The sequence below is a fragment of the Mytilus edulis genome, chromosome 14 (genome assembly GCF_963676685.1).
Source record: "Mytilus edulis chromosome 14, xbMytEdul2.2, whole genome shotgun sequence".
Classification (NCBI taxonomy): domain Eukaryota; kingdom Metazoa; phylum Mollusca; class Bivalvia; order Mytilida; family Mytilidae; genus Mytilus; species Mytilus edulis.
This window is the reverse complement of record NC_092357.1, coordinates 63274884-63295336: the sequence shown is the minus strand read 5'-3', so window position 1 is coordinate 63295336 and position 20453 is coordinate 63274884. Positions and strand designations below refer to the sequence as shown.

Genomic DNA, 20453 nt, shown 5'->3' with positions numbered 1-20453 from the left:
ATCTTCAGTTCCTTCTTTGTATATCTTATATCTTAAAGGTTGTAGTATATAAGTTCCAGTTAATAGTTTGATCTTGGTAGGTACTCTCTTGTTGTCTCTTGGAGATTGGTGCTTGATTCGCAATATTGGATGTATTTTTCCTGGCATGAATATATCACTGTTAAGGTATCGAAGGCCGGTATAGACCTTAGCTTGAGATGTTGTTCGTTCAATCCAGTAGGCATTGATACCTTTTTTAGCTTTATTTAACAGTTCATCCTTTTTCATCTGAATATCTAGCCACTCACTTGCATTTCCTATATCGTATTTTAGCATGATTGTTTTTACTTCAATAAACCAACTGTTACTATTCATTGACTTGATGCACAATTCACTCCTTGCTAGTTGTTTTTCCGGAACGGAAGTTGAGCCAAATCGTCCACAACGGCGCCACCTATTCAGGAACGATAATTTCATACTTTATAACTGAGACCGAAATAACTATAACGTCATACGGCTTCACGTACAGAAATAAGCTTTAAATTGTATAATATGCAATATAATTTATGTTCAGTCGACTTTTAATTGTAATATCAACGACTGAAATGATTTAAAAATATCTTTAAATGGCAGATAACACTCGAAATTGACCCGACCTCTTTCCACACGGAATTCAAATAATGATAGTTTGTAATCAGGTTGACTGCTTATAATGCAAAATACACATTAATAAAAAGTTTTTTAAACGACCAATACACACTGATCGTTTCTTTATTTCCCAATGTAGATGAAAAAACAAAAACCATTTCATACCACAAAAAGAAGGAGGAGAAAATTAAACATTTCCGGATCTATTTCTGGCCAAATGACCCCCCGCATAGATTTGTTGGACGTCGCGTAAGGAAAGATGAACACCATGACTTAAAAGTCAGGCCTTAAAGCACTGCCTTTAAAAATGACCGAAATTAAATAAGGACATGAAATTAAGTGTCCAAAATAAATAAAACATGTGGAAATGAATATAAAAGATATAACCAAATACGGAATTGAACGCATATGCCGCATATTGGGTGACTTTTAACATGGTGACTTTTGAAAAGTACTCACAATGTTAAATCTGTATGTAATCTAACTGTTGTCGGAATTATATTATCATAATAAAATACAAATTTAAAAAAACAATACTTTAATAAAATAAAGTCTTAGATATCATGATTACCATTTTTTTACAGATGAAATACAGATGGTATCTAATTATTTCGGAAAAGTAATTCACGAAAATGTGGAAACGGGAATCTGGATTTATGCTAAAAATGCGGAAACGTAATACGCCCGTATATACAATGTAGCAGGCTAATCTGCATGTTCTAAAATGACATTGTCCGTTACATTAAACAAAATGTTGTCCGCAGTAAAAAAAAAAAAGGATTACAGAAATACTGGGACACTATTTCAGTATTTTGACAGTTAAAGGTGGGAATTTTCGTGTTCGGCAGTTAAAATTTAAAAAGGTCACGGTACAATTTTAGAATAAGACGCATTTTAACTTTGTACTTTATTTGGCTTTTTTTTTTAACTTTTTTGGATTCGAGCGTCACTGATGAGTCTTTTGTAAACGAAACGCGCGTCTGGCGTATATACAAAATTTAGTCCTGGTATCTATGATGAGTTTATTTGTTTAATATAACCAACTATGAAAATTATTCACAATCTAGCTAATTTTAAATTATATATTTTAAAATGATTAATCAAAAGATATAATGAGAGATCATAATAGATGCAAATTATATACATTTGTATAGTGACAACAATCTATAGTTTGTCCAATGGGAATTGTTTAAATGTATAAAGAATACACTTTTTATTACTTATGATAATTGTCAATCAAACCGGTAGGCTGCTTCATAGCTAAACAATTTACATAATGTCATAATAAAACTGTATGCACCAAAGCCTCAATAAATTAAGGTTCAATTAAACATGGATTCATGTTGTAGTTTTACTGGAAATGACGTTGGTGTGTATATATACACGCACCATAGATACCAGCCTTCAAATTGTGTATTTATTCAATTCACCGTTTCAGAATCTAATGCATCCCGGGTAATGTTTTAAAAAGTGTACACCAAAACGTCCTGATTGGTAAAAAAAAAATGTCAAAAACAATGGAAATTTAACCAATGACGTGGCGTTATTTTCATTTTGGGTACAAAAACTGAAACTACCCAGGATTCTGAAACGGCCAATTACCGTTAATAGCAGAAATCAGCCAAACAATGAGAAAAGCCTTGACCGTATAGTCAGTAAATTAATTGTAGACTCATTTATTTATATGTAAACGAAATAACATCGTCCGCTACTTATACAATATCATATGATATGTTAACGGGAAGGGTAGGCAGATAATGCTCCATTAGAATCACACAAAAAAATGTGTTCTTTCCATGTGACGTAATCATGCACGGTCGGGTTTTTTTACAGGACATCACATGGGGTTACACTAATGTCCTGACAATGTCCTCTGACAGAAATGAAAATGCTAAATACTTTTTTTTATTATTGGAAGGATTTACTTGAAATTTGGAATAAAGCAAGATGAGAACTTATATTTAATAAATAAAAATTATTTAAAAGAATAACACAAATATTTAAAAGAGTTAGAAAACTTGACCTGACCAACTTCACTTTGAAACTACTAATGTCCTGACCGAAATGAAACGGATAAAAAAATGTTTTATTATTAACAAGATAGACTTCAAATTCGATACCTAGGAAGATTAAAACATTTAATAAAAAAATATAAAAAGAAAAGGGAAAAAAATATTTTTAAGAATTAGAAATCTTGACCTGAGCAAATACGTCCTCCCGTGACTAATGTCTTGACCGATGTAAAATCACGGGTGTCATTCGGTTTATCGAGAGAAATGGGCGTGAAAGAATATCTAACGGCGGTCAAGTATTGAGAGACGATCGTGAAAGTTCTGGTAACGGATCGTGAAAGGCATTTAATGTACATTTTAGTTCAGAATCTTTGAAAAAATCGCTAAATTTTCAAAACGCGGAACAAATCCGAACAAAAAAATATGTCTGTCAAAATGGTATAACTTCTTCAACATAACTGTGAAAGAAGATAAAGAAAATATGAAGTACTTTTTGAAAAAACACAAAAGGCGCAATGCGTGTCTATGAAATTAATTACAAATAACACGCTTTGTGTACCTATAATGGTCATATTTCAGAATATCATGATATATTTGAAATTTAATCTTTGGTCTATTTGATAGTACAGTAAAATTAAAGTATGTTCTTCCATTAAAAGCGTTAATTTGTTTATGAAAACCTTGAATTTCTTGAATTTCCATCAAACTTGATCGTGAAAGATCAGGCAACGTATTTTTTCGATCGTGAAAGAAAATGCGTGACCAGACTTTATACTAGTAATCAGAAATCAGTATTTCTTTTACCATTTAATAAATCTGCAAGTGGTTGAAGCCTGTAACTATTTTGATAAGGATGAACATTAAAGCTATTATCTTTTTTTTTTCTATTCAACACTTAACCTCGAAAGTTAAAACAACCCAACTAATAACGTGTCTAAATAAGTGTGAACGATTCAGCTCTTTGAATCGGTCTAGTGCACTTCACGCACACAAACACTAGTTAGCCAATAATATGGATAGTATGCAACGTTTAAACCAAAATGTTATCAATCAAACAAAAAATCATAGCAAAAACAGCACATTTCATGTGTAATATTGGATTGAACGATAACCAACATTTTGTGCAACAGAACTTTTTAAGTTCTTTATAAACAACGCAGATAAGGATTGATTTAACTTTATAGTACATATTATAGAATACCAAGCGCAAATGCTGTAATGTCTTGATTGCTTTACTTATGATAGTATATTTGTTGAACGTCTATAATATAAAGGGTTTTACTAGAAGTGTCAAATGCGCTTAAGATTATCAATGTTTCATAAAAAAGGTCAAGGTCAGATGAACCATGCCATACAGATCTCTACAAATATCCCGTACACCAAATTAATGTGTTCCGATCTTTACAGTGCCTTAGAAACTGACAAATGTAAAAGTTGTGCTTGGCCAATTAATTCGAAACATAAGGTCAAAAGTATATGAACCCTGACCGACAGCCAGACATAGACATCTTTCTATCATTTAATAAATCAAACAAAATTGGAGTCATCATGGTCATATAAGAAACATGAAGACAGACATGTACACCATACACGAAACATATTGTCGCTATTGCATACATGCATATATTCAAAAGGCCAAACAACATAAAACAAACATTGCCGAATGATGCATGATAATGAGTTCAATGTTAGTTGAAACCTTGCACAAGTCGAAAATATACACCTTACAATCATAACAACAGACAGTTATCCTTAAGCTTAACGAATCCTCGAAACGGACTTGACCACTAAAATGAATCTTCATCCATGAAATGAGGCAAATTCAGGGTCAGGTGAATCCTGTCTGACGGACATTTAGTTTTTAGGATCCAATATACAAAATATGGGTATCCTATAACTCACGATAAGTGAGTACTTCACATGACGATAAAAAACTTCATCCTACAATCATCCAACTATTTTACAAACAACATGTTCACGAATGCCCAAATGATAATTTTAATGTATTTGCGCGTCTTGCGTAGTAAATTAAAATTCTAGTACCTTTAATAACTATTTACGCCACTGGGTCGATGCCATTGCTGGTGGACGTTTCGTTCCCGAGGGTATCACCAGCCCTGATGACATGAATATCAATAATGTGGTCATTTGATACAAATTTCTTGATTACAAAACTTAGAATTTTTCGAAAAATTAAGGATTACCATAGTCGTATTTGGTACAACTTTTAGGAATTTTGGATCCTCCATGCTCTTCAACTTTTTACTTGTTTGTCTTAATAAATATTTTGATATGAGCGTCACTGATGACTCTTGTGTAGATGAAACGTGCGTCTGGCGTACTGAATTATAAGCCTGGTACCTTTGATAACTATTTGTACTTGTACAAATAAAAATTTCCTGTTACCCCGCTTATATCCTGAGAAAGCGATGATATGGATTGTTTTTTTGCGCAGCAGTTCATTTTAGCTCCTCTTTGAGATCTAAACAAAAGTTTCAAGTGCCGGGTGTAACAACTTGCAGTTTACATACATTGGTGGATGATATAAAATTTACTTTTTTGGCGACTGCACTACGTCCTACAGTGACATCGGAAGTTGCGTGGCACCAAATCAACATTACAGGTAAGATTTATTTTGATAACTATATCATTTCAAAATATAAAATTGAGCCAATTCTGATGGTCTTTAGATAAGAAAATAAACTATTGTATGGAATAATGCTAGCCATAAAAAAATATTAAACGTTTGATTTATATTTCGCGCTTCATTCTGAAACACGCACTGTCACCAACAGGATAGTCGAAAATGTAAAAAAAACAAAAACAAGACAAACTAAATGAACTGCAGGTCAAAATAAAGAAATAGTTGGTTTTTTTCAGAATGTTCCAGTGTGACCAATGCAACAAGACGTGTTCTAATAAAAGTAATTTGATAAGACATCTACAGCTGCATCAAAGGGATACCTTTGATTGTGAATGTGGAGATAATTTCAACACCAAACAAGCATTACTGGAACACAAGAAAAAACACCAGGACGATAGGCCATATAATTGTACAGAAAATGGCTGTACAAAGACTTTTGCCTCAGTCAGTGGACTGTGGAGTCATAAGAGACGAGTTCACAGAATGAGCATTGAAGATGGGAAAAATAAGGTACATATGGTTTAGTGACACTTCCGTTAATTTTATATATTTTTCACAATTTAAAAAGGTATGACCTGTTAATATGGCTTTACTAACAATGAATAAACCGTTCATTTAATGATCACTTTCCATTGCATCTGTTATATTCTACATTTAAAATACCTTTTCATTATAAAAATATCAATAAACATTGAATTTTCCAAACAAACTCAAACTATAACTATACAAACAAGGTTATACAGATTTTGCTCATGTAGTGTTTTTGGAATTTAGCCTTGATTCTTTTTTCGATTTAGTGAGTCTAATTCTTGTTCTATCCTCTATTATATTCCACCTATTCTTCAGACAATCTGTGTTTAAAAAATACATTTAGAAAAATTTTAAACCTTGAACATATGTATTTACAGTGTGAAGTATGTGATAAAATATTTGGTCAGAAGGGTCATCTACAAGACCATATGCTAACCCATTATGATGTAAAAGAATTCCAGTGTGACCTTTATAAGAAGAAATTTAAATTTCAAAGGAATGTTGCCAGACATAAAAAAAATTGCCTTAAAAAGAGAGGTATGTTATCAAAATAATAGTATTATGAGAACAAACAAAATGATAAAACTATAACAGTTTTCAAAACCTTTATGATTCTTTATCATCAATCAAAGATAAAATGTGTACAAGATGATTGTTACAAATGGATGATAATACAATAATGAGATTTATGAAAAAGAAACAAGAAGTCAAGAAAAATCTAAATATTTCACAATATACGTTAATACATTTACAATTGAATAATGTTACATCAAATTAAAAATAAAAAAAGAAAGCATTAAATGAAATATTATATTTTCAGAAACAACAGTTGTTACATACAAATGATCTATTTGTCCTAACGCAATATTCAAGCGGAAAAGGTACCTGGAGGAGCACAAAAAGGCAAAGCACTCAAAAGAAACCTCTTTTCAATGCCAGAAGTGTGGAGCAATATTTAGATGGAGATCGAGTCTATCAAGGCACACTTCCAAAAGTAGATGTCATGAAAATGTTTTAATAAGTTAAAAAGTGAATGTCTTGCTAGTTTGTTGACATTTACATAGCTTATTATTTTGTTAAAACACAATTTGTTATCTTAATGAGTATGATATGTTATGTTTGATATCATTGCTGTTGTATTAAAGTTATTAACATATAAATATTTATCTGTTATGAGTTTGAAATGTAATTTAATGCAATTTGAATATTTTGGCAAATGTTTATGTTCAATTGCCTGACACATCAGATAAATCTATTCCAAGGCGCTTTGAATGCAGAACTTTCGATTCGTCTATTTTGTAAAATGTTCTCACAGGCTGAGTCCCTCTAGCAGGTTCGTCTGGATTGGATAATCTTCCAAGGACTTTGTTGAATGCTGATTTGTCAGTACATTCTTTATCATCAAAGTTATGATTCCTAAAAAAAAAACAGAAACTTTCGTTCATAAATATATATGATATACACATAAGTACTACAGGAACATTAAAAAAAAGTTAATACTGAAATTTTCACTGTCCGTAAAAGTTATCAATATTGATATAAGCAATATTGGGCCTGTCCCAAGTCTGGTCTTTGTTAGTCTTGTATGTTTTCTTTATTTTGGTTCATATATATACTTCGGCGTAAAGTGTGACTTCTATTTTCTCTGAACTAGCATGCATTATTGTTTTGTGACCGAAGAACACCGCCTGCGCGTGCTGAATTTCCTCGCAGTGTTGTAGACCTATTGGTGACCTTTTCCGTATGGGTGATTTACAGTGCACATCATAAAATGCAGATGCACAACAACATCACGTTTATGTCCAGTTTTTGTAATTCTGCTTATTTTTACACTTCTTTATACGTCATAATTGTGCTGATGACTTAAACGTTTGACATATAACATGCTATTTTTTCATGTTTGAAGTAATTTACCTTGGTTCAATTTCCAATATATATTTGGTGTTCTCGGTTTGAATTTTCTTCCGTAGCTTATCATCTTCCCTATTTGATGGTTTAACAGAATAAACAGGAGAAGCAGCTGTAATTCTCATATGAAAGTTTCTGAAAAATAAAAACATATTTTATGATGAAAAAGAAAAACAAATTGCATTACAACTAAAAAATAGCCTTTTCCCTTAGAATTTTTACCAATTTCTATTTTGCTAAAAATATAAAAGATCCAACACTGTTGACATTTTATTCATGTTCAGTCTATTTTTTTATGTTGTTTTTTGTGTACAGTTTTATCCCCTTGATATTTGGCTTTTGTGTTATGGCATTGTCAGTTTCGTTTCGACTTATGGGTTTGAAATTCCATTTTGCTATTTTTCGCCCCTAATTTTAACGTCATCATGAACTTTGCACTATTGAAATTTTGTTTCCTCTTCTGTTCTATCATAAATATTTTAGTTGTCTTTATTTATCTATATTTTTTTTGTTTGATTTAAAAGTATTACCTGTCTGGGTCGTGCTGAATGGCGTGAAGAGCACATACAGTTTTCATATGCATTCTTGCTCCATGGGCTGTCAGTACTCCATTCCTTGCCCAGTTATCCATGTAATCGATGTCACTCATGAAAGTCTCTGCTACTAAACTTGTGACTGCTCTCCAGTTATACGTTTTAGCTAATGCAAGATTGTACAAATATAGATGGGCATCTATGTTGCATACTATTGCCTCAAATGTAACAATGGGAATGCCTTTTATATATTTTAAAGGTGGAGGAAACTTGTCAAACTCAACATCTTTCAAAAGCCACTGTTTTAATTCTAAGCTGTGTTTTATTCTCGTGCATGCATCTAGGCCAGGTTCATCTTCAGCTCGAGTCCAGTTGTTGATAAGTTTGCAGAACTCTGCTTCCTGGTTGTAAACCAAGTTTTCATTTTTATCAATAAACGTTCTCATTATTTTCTGAACATCAGGACAAAACATCAATCGAGCATATTCCTCTTTCTGCTGGTCTAAGACTTTTCCGTCTGCTTGTAATTCTAATAGAGATAGTTTAAGCGGCGACTTTTTAACTTTAGCCACTTGAATCCATGCTTCTTTTCTGATATTTTCAATATTATTCTTACAAAGAGCTGAACGAATGTTGTTTCTTATATGTGTTCCATCTATCACCTTTACCTCCAATTGATTTCTACTCCTACTGTACTCTGGGTGGTAATATGTTGAGACAGGCTGAAGACCTTGTATCGTTACTACATCAGCAACCTTGCTGTTATCTTTCCATGTCTGCAATCGTTGTGGATAAATAGTTTGTGCTAAAGCTGATACCAACACATCTTTTGAGTACTCCTTGCTCAGCAATCTTTTACAGCATAGCTCTTTCAGTGTTAGTGTAGTTTTTAGCTTCCCTTTTGTTTTTCTCTTTGACACTCTCCCATTCAGAAAATCATCCAACTGTGAAATCTTATCTGCTTTTGATGCACTAACTCGTAAATTTTCAGTATTTGGCAACGCTTTTAAATACGCCATAATAGTTTTTAGCTCATAATCCCTCAGTTGTTCTAACTCAACAGTATTCTTAAATAAATTTCTAAGGTAGCATGTCTCTTTGTCTCTCCAAAATAACGATCTCTTAGTTGATTTCAATGCCAACAAAATATTATTGACGTGTGTTTCTGATATTTCTAGTTCTGTTTCAGTTTCACCTGCATTATCACTGGTTTCCGTACTATGTTCTGCATTATCACTGGTTTCCGTACTATGTTCTGCATTATCACTGGTTTCCGTACTATGTTCTGCATTATCACCTGTTTCCGTACTACTTTCTAGTGAACATTCATCTCTACAGTCTTGGTCTACCAAATTTGATTCTAAATCAGAAACCACTGTTGTTTCATTGTTTTCAATCCTAATTTCAGAAAATTCATTATCAGTTATTTGCTCGAGTACTGAAACCAAAAGTGCATTGTGTTCTCCTCGATTGTCAGCTTTTTCCTTAGTTTGTTGTAAAAGTAGATTAATGTTGGTTGATGGTATACATTCATTGGTGCTTCGTTTACACGATACGATTTTGAATACTGAAACATTTGTTGCGACGAATACTATCTGGCTATGATATTTGGTATTTAATGTCTTGAGATGGGTCACTACTTCCTGTTTACTCAATTTCTTAGCCTCTTTCCAGACATCTTTTTGGAGTTGTAGCTTCGTGAGCGGGTTTCCATTGCAATCCCTTGTGACAAGATTCATCCACTGCCCGTCAAAAGTTTGTACAGGCACGTGTAATCCATTCTGATGGCAAAGTTGCATGAAGTCGTCAGCAATTTTTCTCATTGTTTCGGTGCTCAGACTATAACCTCTGAGAAAATAACCAATTGGAACAGCATGTCCGGTTTCAGCATTAAATGTTCTATCTAACGTTGAAATCAAAATTGGAATTATCTCGGAAGCTTTTTTTCGACTCAACTGATACACTTCTTTGCGTGCTTTTAATGACAACAAAAGTGCTTGAAGCAGATCGTCTACTCTCGTGTCTTCATCAGCTCTTTTTTCATCTCCAACAACGTAAGGACCAGCAGATGGCTTCGAATTCTCTATAGTTACAGTACCGTATACTGATGGGAATTCACCAATGAATTCTGACTGCTCTGATACTTCTTTGCAAAGTACTTTCATTTCTTTTGTTCTCACTGACAAACGGGACGGTGCAGTTTTGTTATCCCCGTAATAAACATCCATGGTTTCATTCAGGATTAATGCAATAAGTCTTTGCTTTATCCGTACTCTGAAAACAGTGCTGCTTTCTTCAGACCAACAAACAAAAAGGCACTCTTTACAACCTAATGCTCTCATTTCCAACATAACTTGGCAAATGTATCTTTCGGGAATCTTGTAGTAAACAGGAGTGTTGTATTTGTATACTGACGTGGGGCATTTAACTTCTACGGCAAATGTGATATTTTCTGAAGTTATCACATTTTTCTGTGATGCTCGTATACTTCCGTCGGGGGACACACCAATAATATCACGACTTCCAGTTTTCACAATTCTTACACCTTCTTCGTAGTAACTTAAATTCGGAAAATATGATGGCAAAACTTTGGAATGAAGGGTGGCTAGCGCATTTATTTCATTTTCAGTTCCATATCTCATTGCTTTTTTCTGTACATCATCTGGTTCTGGTTGTCTTTGCTGACCTATTGCTTCCTGAAAAAATGCTTTCTGTTTTTTTAATCCATCAAGACCAAGTGCTTGGTGTGCTTTGCTTCCTGTCACTTTAAATGCGGCTCTGATTTCTTCCCATTTCTTGGTTCTTTGTTTTATAAGGTGTGTAGGGGTCTCTTCGTCTTCATTTATAATTTCTTTCAACGAATTGTGATCTTTTAAAGTGAAAAACGATGGTGATGCAGACAAATCAACTTTATTGCAAAAGTCCATGACATATTCGTTAGATTTGTTAAAGTGTGAAATAGCATTTAGGATACAATTGTGTGCTTTAAGCGCATCTGAAATTACAGCCTTTGCCCTGTATATATTTGTTTTAATCACATCAATAACGTAGGAGTAGTTTTTGCCAATTTCCTTTTCATCTTTCAGTATAAATTTATCGAGTGCGTAAGTTTGTTTGCTAATTAGTTGGCGCATGTCTTTAGTCGCAAGACTGAGATTGAAAGATACATATCTTAGGCTTGTAACAAATTCATTCTTGTCTAGTTGGCTCAGAACTGAGCCTTCGAAATGTTTTAGTCGATCATATAAATCCATTATCTGTTTATACATGGTTTGAAATTGGTCCTGTTTAATTTTCAGTGGTATTTCTTCGTATCCAAGTAAATCGACGTCACCAGAATCAGTTGTCAAACCTGGTGCCAATTTTTTACCATCAAATGTTAGTGCAAAAGAATTGGATGGATTCGTTGAAACAACTTTCTTAACCATGAAATCAAATTTACCGGGTCCTTTAATATCGGGTAGATTCAGATCTGTGTTAAAAGTCTCGATATGAATATGACTGGGAACGGCAAAATTGATGAGAGCGTTGTCGGGATCATAAAATCCTTTGCTTGTATCACATGATTGGCCAGTGTTCTTATATCCAGTCATAAACCTTTGAAAACGTCCATGAAATAGAATTTTACCAATGTACCAGAACTGCTTGGTTTCCTTAAACGGTTACCGCATTAATATTGTTGTGGGTGTACTCCAAAACCTTAAAATGTCACAAAACAATAAAAAGCAAATATTTGAAAAGTCAAATTTCTTATTTGCTATTAGATTGAAGAACATTAAAAGATACTGTAGGAATCCAAACCTTGCTATTTCTTTGATAACAATTGGTAATAAGTTTACTATCTCATTCATTTCCACATCATCTTCACAATATTCGTGTGTTGCTTCTGTAATAATATTTTCATCTTCAACCTCTTCCATTGGCTCACCTTCACTGGATTGTTTTTTTCGGCGTTTTGTCACCCACTGTCTTTTCTTATTGCCATAGTTGTAATTTCTTTTTCTTTTCATTTTCTGAAAATATTAATACTTTGAAATGCTTAAACCTATGGAGGATATTGACCTATCTAGTAAGTCTCAATACCAATAACAAATATCAATCATCATTTAAAGGAAGAATAATGTGAACGTCTTCGTAGCATCAGATCTTTCACGATCCTTTTCACGATCTTCAAAAATGCGGTACGTGATCTTTCACGATCCAAAAAATCAATTTTGTGTGAATAGTTCTTTATTAACCAAGTTTCAGATTATATTTATACAAAATAACTATGAGAACTGTTTTATTAATTCAAATACAATGCCCTTATTTTGATAAAGGTAGTTTATCTAGTCGAATTTGTGAAAAAATCGTGTTTGTTTACATTTTTTATGTCATTGAAATGTCGAGAAGCAATCTGCCTTTTGTCGTTTTGTAATAACTGTGTACTTTTGAAACTGGATATTCTGACATACTGATCATAATGTTGAACCATTTTGACAGACAGTTTTATTTTGTCGTAAATGTGTCTGTGTAATTAATTAAATTAGAATATTTACTGACCTTTCATATGTCTTCTCGATTAAATTTCTTTCACGATCCGTTACCAGAACTTTCACGATCGTCTCTTAATACTTGACCGCCGTTAGATATTCTTTCAAGCCCATTTCTCTCGATAAACCGAATGACACCCGTGAAAATGCTAATAACTTTTTTGTTCTTTGAAGGATCGGCTTCAAATTTGATGTCAAGGAAGATTCTAAAATTGAATATAGAGATATAAGAAAAAATATTCAAAAAACTAATTTTAAGTGTTAGAAAACTTGACCTGACCAACGTCGACTCTGCCTTGACTAATGTCCTGTTCAATGTAGAAAATGTTAATAACTTTTTTGTTATTGAAAGAATTGACTTACCAAGGAAAATTACAATATTCAAAATAAGAATTTATCAAAAAAAAATTGTTTGTTAATTTTTGAAATGTTAGAAAACTTGACCTGACCAACTTGATCTTTATCATGTTTATCATGATGAATGTCCAAACCGTTATAAAATTGCCAATAACTTTTTTGTTATTAAAAGGGATATAACCAAGTTTGATATCAGAAAAGTGATATGTTATTAGAGATTATTTAGGTACTTAGTAAATGCACTTTTTCTTCATTTAATAATGAAATGATAAAGATGTACAGAATGCAATTAAATCCAAAGACAGCGACATGAATAATTAAACTAGAGGCTCTAAACAGCCTGTGTTGCTCATCTTGGTCTATGTGAATATTAAACAAAGGACACAGATGGATTCATGACAAAATTGTGTTTTTGGTGATGGTGATGTGTTTGTAGATCTTACTTTACTAAACATTCTTGCGGCTTACAATTATCTCTATCTATAATGAACTTGGCCCAGTAGTTTCTGAGGAGAAGATGTTTATAAAAGTTAACGACGACGGACGACGACGGACGACGGACGCCAAGTATTGAGAAAAGCTTACTTGGCCCTTCGAGCCAGGTGAGCTAAAAAGTTTAATCACACCTATATCAATCCAAATTAACAAAAATTTGAGTGTTTAAACTTACCTATAGTTTTCTTATTTATTTCACTCAATTTTTGTTTTTTTAGTTAATGAGGGATTAAACATGTGCAATAAGCACATTTGCACCGGAAGTTACAGCACTGGCAGCTGTTCCAGCCGCTGCTATAGCAGCTGCCCAGTCTATTAAACCAGTCACTCGGACAATGCAAATAGCCCTGAAAGTTAGAAACATCCAATTTTGTTCAAAGAAAATATAACTGTTTTTTAAGGCATTTTGAAAATAGAACTTTGTGAACGGATTTAAGTTTTATAAATCACTATAATAGTACGTTTATGTCAACACATATTCTTAACTTCCAAGCAACACAGATTATATTCAGTTTCACGTGAATGCATAACAACTCTGAAGATTCTAGCTATCACAAATACTTTACAATTATAGGCAAGACTCGGCAAATTTTGCTACCTTTCATCTTAGATCTGCTAAATGAAAAGCATTTATTTAGTGATTTCAGAGTTGTCTTCCTTATCAATTAGACATTAGACATTATTTTATTATACCAATCATGGGCCCTTGTCGGGCAAGATACAAAAACATCATAATACAATGATTATATAAACATTAGTGAAATACACAATAAGTAATACACAAATAATAAATTGATAATATGAGCAATGTAGGATATAATTATGGTAAGAGGCATTGAGTGTAATGAGGCCGATTTAATATTAAAAGAATATGATATAAACATGATAAAGTTTATTAATACGGAAACAAAAAAAAAAGTAAAAATAGAACCAGGAATATTAGTATCTCATTCTGCCAGGGCCGTAACTAGCCTCTTTTAATAGTGAGGCAAAATATATTCGCCGAGCGGAACGGGCGAAATTTTTTAAACGAGAGGTCTGGGGTTCGCTTAAGGCTCCCAGAAGCTCTGAGAAAAATAACTCAAAATCGTGCATTCTGAGCGTTTCCCGGGCTCTTTCTTACATAGAAACCGCAAATAATATTTAGATTTTTTATCGACAATATTCTGGTCTCAAAGCAAAAACATAGATTCATTGTTATTTAAGACTTTAAGGTTTCAGGGAAAACATTAAATGACCGATATGTAGGATAAAGCAAAAATCGTAATTCTCATAATCATTAATACCGGATCTGTCTTGTCTTGTATTGTGCCGATCTGGGATTTTTTTTTTATGACTAGAATTAAATATAGTGACAGTGCAGTAATATCCTTTAAGTTCTAGTACTGCTTAAGTGGACACTAAGAACCATATTGACCTTGTTTTATGGTATTTATGGTTCTTTCATTATTGAAGACCCTCCTGCAACTATCAAGATGAAGAACAGGAATAAAAACTTTGATCATTGATCATTTGTATTTTAATTTTTCTATACAATGACATTGTGTGCGATTAGCTCCCATGCACACGTACTTCATATTCCTTTATTTTCTGTTAAAGGGTCTGAACACGACTTAATTTAAATTTAACCCTTGAATGTAAAAGGGCATATGGCAATACATTGATGCTTTTTTTTTCAACAAACGATTTGATACCGGGAAATTGGTGGTCTTACTTTAATTTTTATGTCAGCTATCTAGTTTTATCCAGAGGCGCTTGGGTATATGATACAGATATTTTTTTTTATTTTTTGTTGATGATTAAGATATTCAGTCAATTTTCTATATTTATAATACATATCTATCACTTCTGTGCATATTTCACCTAGTTTCGAGTGATTTAAGCGACTCAGAGAAAATACCCAATTTTACAATCCATACTAAGAAAAATTAAAAATCAAAAAAAATATCTGTATCATATACCCAACATGCCCAAGCGTCTGTGGTTTTGTACACAAAAAAAGGCAGTTTTGTATTCTTTAAGTTCAATTCTCCAAGCAGAAACAACGATTTTTTTCTGTTTCCAGTAGCATCATATATTCTTGAAATATTTTCTCGCATAATGTCTGGACATCAGTGGACATGCAACATTACACAGTGTGACATGTTTACAAATGAAAATCAACACTCAAACTAGTCATTAAATAGGACAATAAATGAACAAAATACAAAAACTCGGGACAGAGAAGTGCAAACAATAGACCATCAACTCTGAAAACATTTAATGTAGGCCGTTTGACATTCGAATTCAACTATTAGATTAAGATATGTGATGATGCAAATGCGTATTCTTTTCCTGAGTATCAGTGAGATGCTTTCTATTTATTATTTCGTGCGCTAAGATACTACTTGCATGCAATACTATTAAATTCACTCGTGAAAGCTTATTTCCGTTTTTGTTATCTAAATTCAGGACACGGCAGAAAGAGCTTCACATGTGACTTTCAAGCACGGTCATCATTTCTAACGGTATTCTGACCTCGAGTTGTTTCTCTTTTGTTTCTTTTTTGAGTCATTGTCCCATTTTAAACTTTGACCTTTTCGAAAAGCTAAGGATTGTCTACCCAAGGAATAGATTCCTTAACTTTGTAATGTATTTAGCCTTTTAACTTTTTTCATTCGAGCGTCACTGATGCTTTTTTTGTATCTACTGAACTCGTGTCTGACGTACATTATTTTAATTCTGGTATCTTTTTATATCTACAATCCTTTTTATATAAATTGGTTGTTTTGAAAGTGTGTACAGGTATTCATAAACTTCTGAATTAAGAAATTCTTCGGCAAAACTAAGTTTCCCTGTAGAATGTTTGAATTGATTTAAGTAAAATCAGGAAATCCTTAAAATTTGAGATGTTTTATGAGACCAAAATAAGTCTCGTCATAAGAGGTCCCAATCGATTGCATGCCACAGGTTTCACCGCATACAACATCTACCATGAGTAAAGACAGCTTCAAATACGAGTTGAGAATATATATAGGCATTCATGTAGGAAACAAAATATAAAGATATGATAGATAAAATAAATGCATCCAGAATTCCACATTATAAAGCAAACTGAGTAGGTTTGTGCAATTTGCAGAAGTCATCCGGTTAGAAGAAATTAGTATTTGCCAAAGGGTTATAATCGGAAAAATTATGTACATTCCCAAGTAATAAATAAAATAGTCGAGCTTTAAAATAACTATTCAAATAGAAGCTGTAAATATATACTTTCAACTGGCTTCTTATATTCACAGTCAATTATTTCAATTCAAAAGCAAACACAAATTCAGCAACAATCTTTTGGTGACCCGGCAGTCAGCGGTCTTAGGTTCATGTATTGCTTTTCTTTTTTTAAAAGAAAGCAACTTGTTTTATAGTTTGAAGTATCAAATGACTGAGACTGGATCTTAATGTTGACTGTAATAGAAAGTTAAATAACAAAAATACCGAACTCCAAGGAAAATTTCAAATCGGAAAGTCCTTTATCAAACGGCAAAATCAAAAGCTCAAATATACAAAACGAATTAATTTTAGAAAACAACTCATATTTCTGATTTGGTACAGTCATTTCCTAATGTAGAACATGGTGTATTAAATCTGCTAAATAGCTAGCTAAACTTTACACTAAAAAAAAAAGTCTATCTAACAGTAAAATGAGAAAAAAAACAACATAATTTATCAATGCAATGCATCGGACTTTTCTGAATTTACCGGTACCTTTATAATTAACTACGGAAAAATTGACAAAACATATTTTCAAATTTTGCTCTGGATACTGTTTGTTATTCATAGATAAGCTTTTATCCAAATTTAAAAGAAAGAAAATTTAACAAAGGTAATGATTTCTGAAAAAAAAATTGTCCCTTAACAACAGACTGAACCTCAACATGCTAAACATGCTAAATATTGATGTTACAGACGCCGTTGATGACGTAATTTTAAGTATCCCACCTTTAGAATGTTGACCCGGTTACAAGGTTCTACAATTGGACTGCCAAATCGACAAGCGGACATGGCTATTTATATATACCTCCAGACTTTTTTCGGGGGTATACAAATATTTAAAAACTTAAGAAGACTGCCTCAGCATGCTCAATGCAAATATTGACAAAAAAGTGTGCACGTACATACCAGGAAGACAACATAACAGAAGGTCAACTCTCATGTTGGTGGACGTTAGGATTAAGTTTAAGTGGTATAATTTGCTCCTGTTCTAACGATTTTGATAACCTATTTGATTTTCCTGCTAAATTACAAGTCAAGGTTACACGGTTACATTTGTAATGTGTGCAGGCAACATATGCATGCATTTAAATATTATCAAATAAAAAATATGGCATGGACAACAGGACAACAGCAAGAGTAAAAATATTCGTACCATACAAAATATATTCCACATTACATCATTCCCTTGTGCACCGTTCACTGTTTCAATGATAACACTATTTAAGAATTCAAAATGATAAATAATTTAAGTTAACAAAGACATACGATTACAATTTTTTTTGTTAATAAAATGAACTTATAATGTATACGTAAAATTCTACTTTTCTACACTGCGCGATACATCAAGATGAGACCGACTACCTATCGAGTTAAAGTGATAGTTGAAATTCAAATTAATAGTTTAGAGTTAAGCATTGAGTAAGCCAAGAGTTAAAATTGGACTCATAGTTCGACTAAAAATATAATTTGTACTTTCTAGAGCAATGTGACAATTGCCATTAGTGAATCACTATCTCCTTAGCTGTCCGTATATACGTAGCATCTGAGATCATCCCATTTTTATAATGTTTTTTTGTTTTTTTTTTAAATTTATTTTGTTGCTGTCTTTGTTGTGCTTTGTGAATTTCTTTTCTCTGTAAGTCTTCTTTCAGTGTATGACTTTGTCAGTTTCCTCTTCAACTAATAAAGTTCGATAAACCCTGCAAGACGACCAAGTACACCATATAACTTTTCCATATACAAAACACAACTAACATTTTGCTTATATTTTCACTATAACATCAGATGTCAATGTAGAAATAATACTCCTTTAACTTGAAACTGGAATCGTCGAAGTTTAGATATGTCCCCTATGGCCATGTTATTACGGTGGACATCAATATCGTCCAGGACAGAGAGGTTAAAAACTTTTTGAAAAAGGATCAACATATCGTTATCCATCTAAAATAGATTGAAAACAGTGTCGTCAGGTCACCAAAGATGCTCTTTCCTCGTTTTGTAAAAATCGGTGTAAACGGGAAAAATCTGATAAAAAAATCTCTTGATTCTTATTTAAATAAATGTATGGATGTGGTAGATAATAGAATATCACATTTTGAAAATTATTTAGAAGTAAATAATAGAGTACATAATACGCCTATTTTCAGAATTAAAAAAAGCTTCAAGAACGTTCAAAGCGGTTTGTGTTTGTACCGGCCGACAAAGCAGCCAACAATGTGGTGGTGGTATGCCGTAAATACTACACGGACGTTCTTAAGAATGAAATTTTAAATTCATCTACATTCAAGTCCATGCGCCCCACAGAGAGTCATAAAGTTAACAAACATATCATAACCACATCACAGCTTAAGGCTTCTTCTGAACATTTGAAGGTCCCTACTATGTATTGGTTACCTAAACTACACAAAAAACAGTAAAATATCGTTTCATATCGGCAACTAATCTTTCAGTGCTTTTAACAAGTTCCTTAACTACTATCAAAGAGCTTATCATAAACTATTGTAAAAAAGTGGAATTTACTATTTTTGGAGTGTAAAAATTTCTCTGGATGTTTTAGATACATTACGTGCTTTTGGTGGTCCTTTTGATTCTGTTGACATTTTTGACTTTTCTACTCTTTACATTACACTTCCACACAATCTTATCAAACAAACTTTGACGATTTAATTAAATGGTCGTTTGGTAAAGCTGAATGCAAATATATTTGCTGCAACTCATTTAAAGTCTTTTTTTCTAATGAGAAAGGTAAATATGCTAGATATACTTACTGAAGGTGTGATGAATTGATTGAAGCTGTTAATTTTCTCCTTGATAATATTTATGTACGTTTTGGCAACAAAGTTTATCGACAGGTTGTAGGTATTCCTATGGGCACTAATTGCGCCCCTTTAATAGCAGACTTGTTTTTGTACTGTAATGAATCACAGTTTATGACCAAACTCAGTAAAGACTCTTCTAAATTGCATTTAGTTGATAAATTCAACAACACTTACCGTTATCTTGATGATATTTTTTCGTTAAATAATCACGAATTTTCTCAATATAATGGCGAAATTTACCCAAAGGAACTTACTTTCAATAAATCAAAACTGTCCTTTCCTAGATTTAGATATTTACACGAGAAACTCCACACTCAAATTTATGACAAAAGGGACATTTTTTCCTTCCTTATTGTTAATTGTTTATATTTCACAACTCGTTCGCTATGCCCGTGTCTATTGTGACGTTTTTGATTTTAACGAACGTAATCTATGTATTACTGGTAAATTATTAAGCCAGGGATTTCGTTACCACAAATTACTGAAAACCTTTACCAAATTCTTCCACATATATAAAGATTTGGTTTTGAAGTTTGGTTGTACCTGTAGAAAACTTATATCAAATGGGATTGCACCTCCTCATTTTTACAGCAATACTGTTTACTGTGCCCGGAAATTTAAAAACGATCCTGGTAAACTTATCAAACCTTTAAATATAAAACTTATTCTAAAAGGTTACCAATTCAACACTGTAATTAGATCATTAAATATTATTTTCATTGGTACTAATATTGATTTTGTTATCAGTA

General features: G+C 32.6%; 3 protein-coding genes across 4 annotated transcripts in view; 2 read left to right on the top strand and 1 right to left on the bottom strand.

Moving 5' to 3' along the window:
• Positions 1–20453, top strand: part of LOC139503830 (uncharacterized) — a 304074-nt gene that overhangs the window by 242208 nt on the left and 41413 nt on the right. The window lies entirely within an intron of this gene.
• On the top strand, positions 5521–6660 carry LOC139504388 (gastrula zinc finger protein XlCGF49.1-like). Its single transcript, XM_071294465.1, has 3 exons — positions 5521–5793; positions 6192–6351; positions 6635–6660. The coding sequence occupies exons 1-3, from the start codon at positions 5521–5523 to the stop codon at positions 6658–6660; spliced, it is 459 nt and encodes a 152-aa protein (XP_071150566.1).
• LOC139504387 (uncharacterized) lies at positions 7041–12506 on the bottom strand. The gene is made up of 3 exons (XM_071294464.1): positions 8253–12506; positions 7729–7857; positions 7041–7230 (listed from the first exon to the last, which is right to left on the bottom strand). The coding sequence occupies exons 1-3, from the start codon at positions 11846–11848 to the stop codon at positions 7041–7043; spliced, it is 3915 nt and encodes a 1304-aa protein (XP_071150565.1). The 5' UTR covers positions 11849–12506.

Bases quoted from the DNA above. Each gene is read 5' to 3' on its own strand.
- LOC139504388 (XM_071294465.1), top strand. From the start codon at position 5,521: ATGTTCCAGTGTGACCAATGCAACAAGACGTGTTCTAATAAAAGTAAT. The intron at 5,794-6,191 runs GTACATATGGTT...ATGTATTTACAG, and splicing joins TTGAAGATGGGAAAAATAAG to TGTGAAGTATGTGATAAAAT. The intron at 6,352-6,634 runs GTATGTTATCAA...TTATATTTTCAG, and splicing joins AAATTGCCTTAAAAAGAGAG to AAACAACAGTTGTTACATAC.
- LOC139504387 (XM_071294464.1), bottom strand. From the start codon at position 11,848: ATGACTGGATATAAGAACACTGGCCAATCATGTGATACAAGCAAAGGA. The intron at 7,858-8,252 runs GTAATACTTTTA...TTTATTTTTCAG, and splicing joins ATTCAGCACGACCCAGACAG to AAACTTTCATATGAGAATTA. The intron at 7,231-7,728 runs GTAAATTACTTC...TTTTTTTTTTAG, and splicing joins ATATTGGAAATTGAACCAAG to GAATCATAACTTTGATGATA.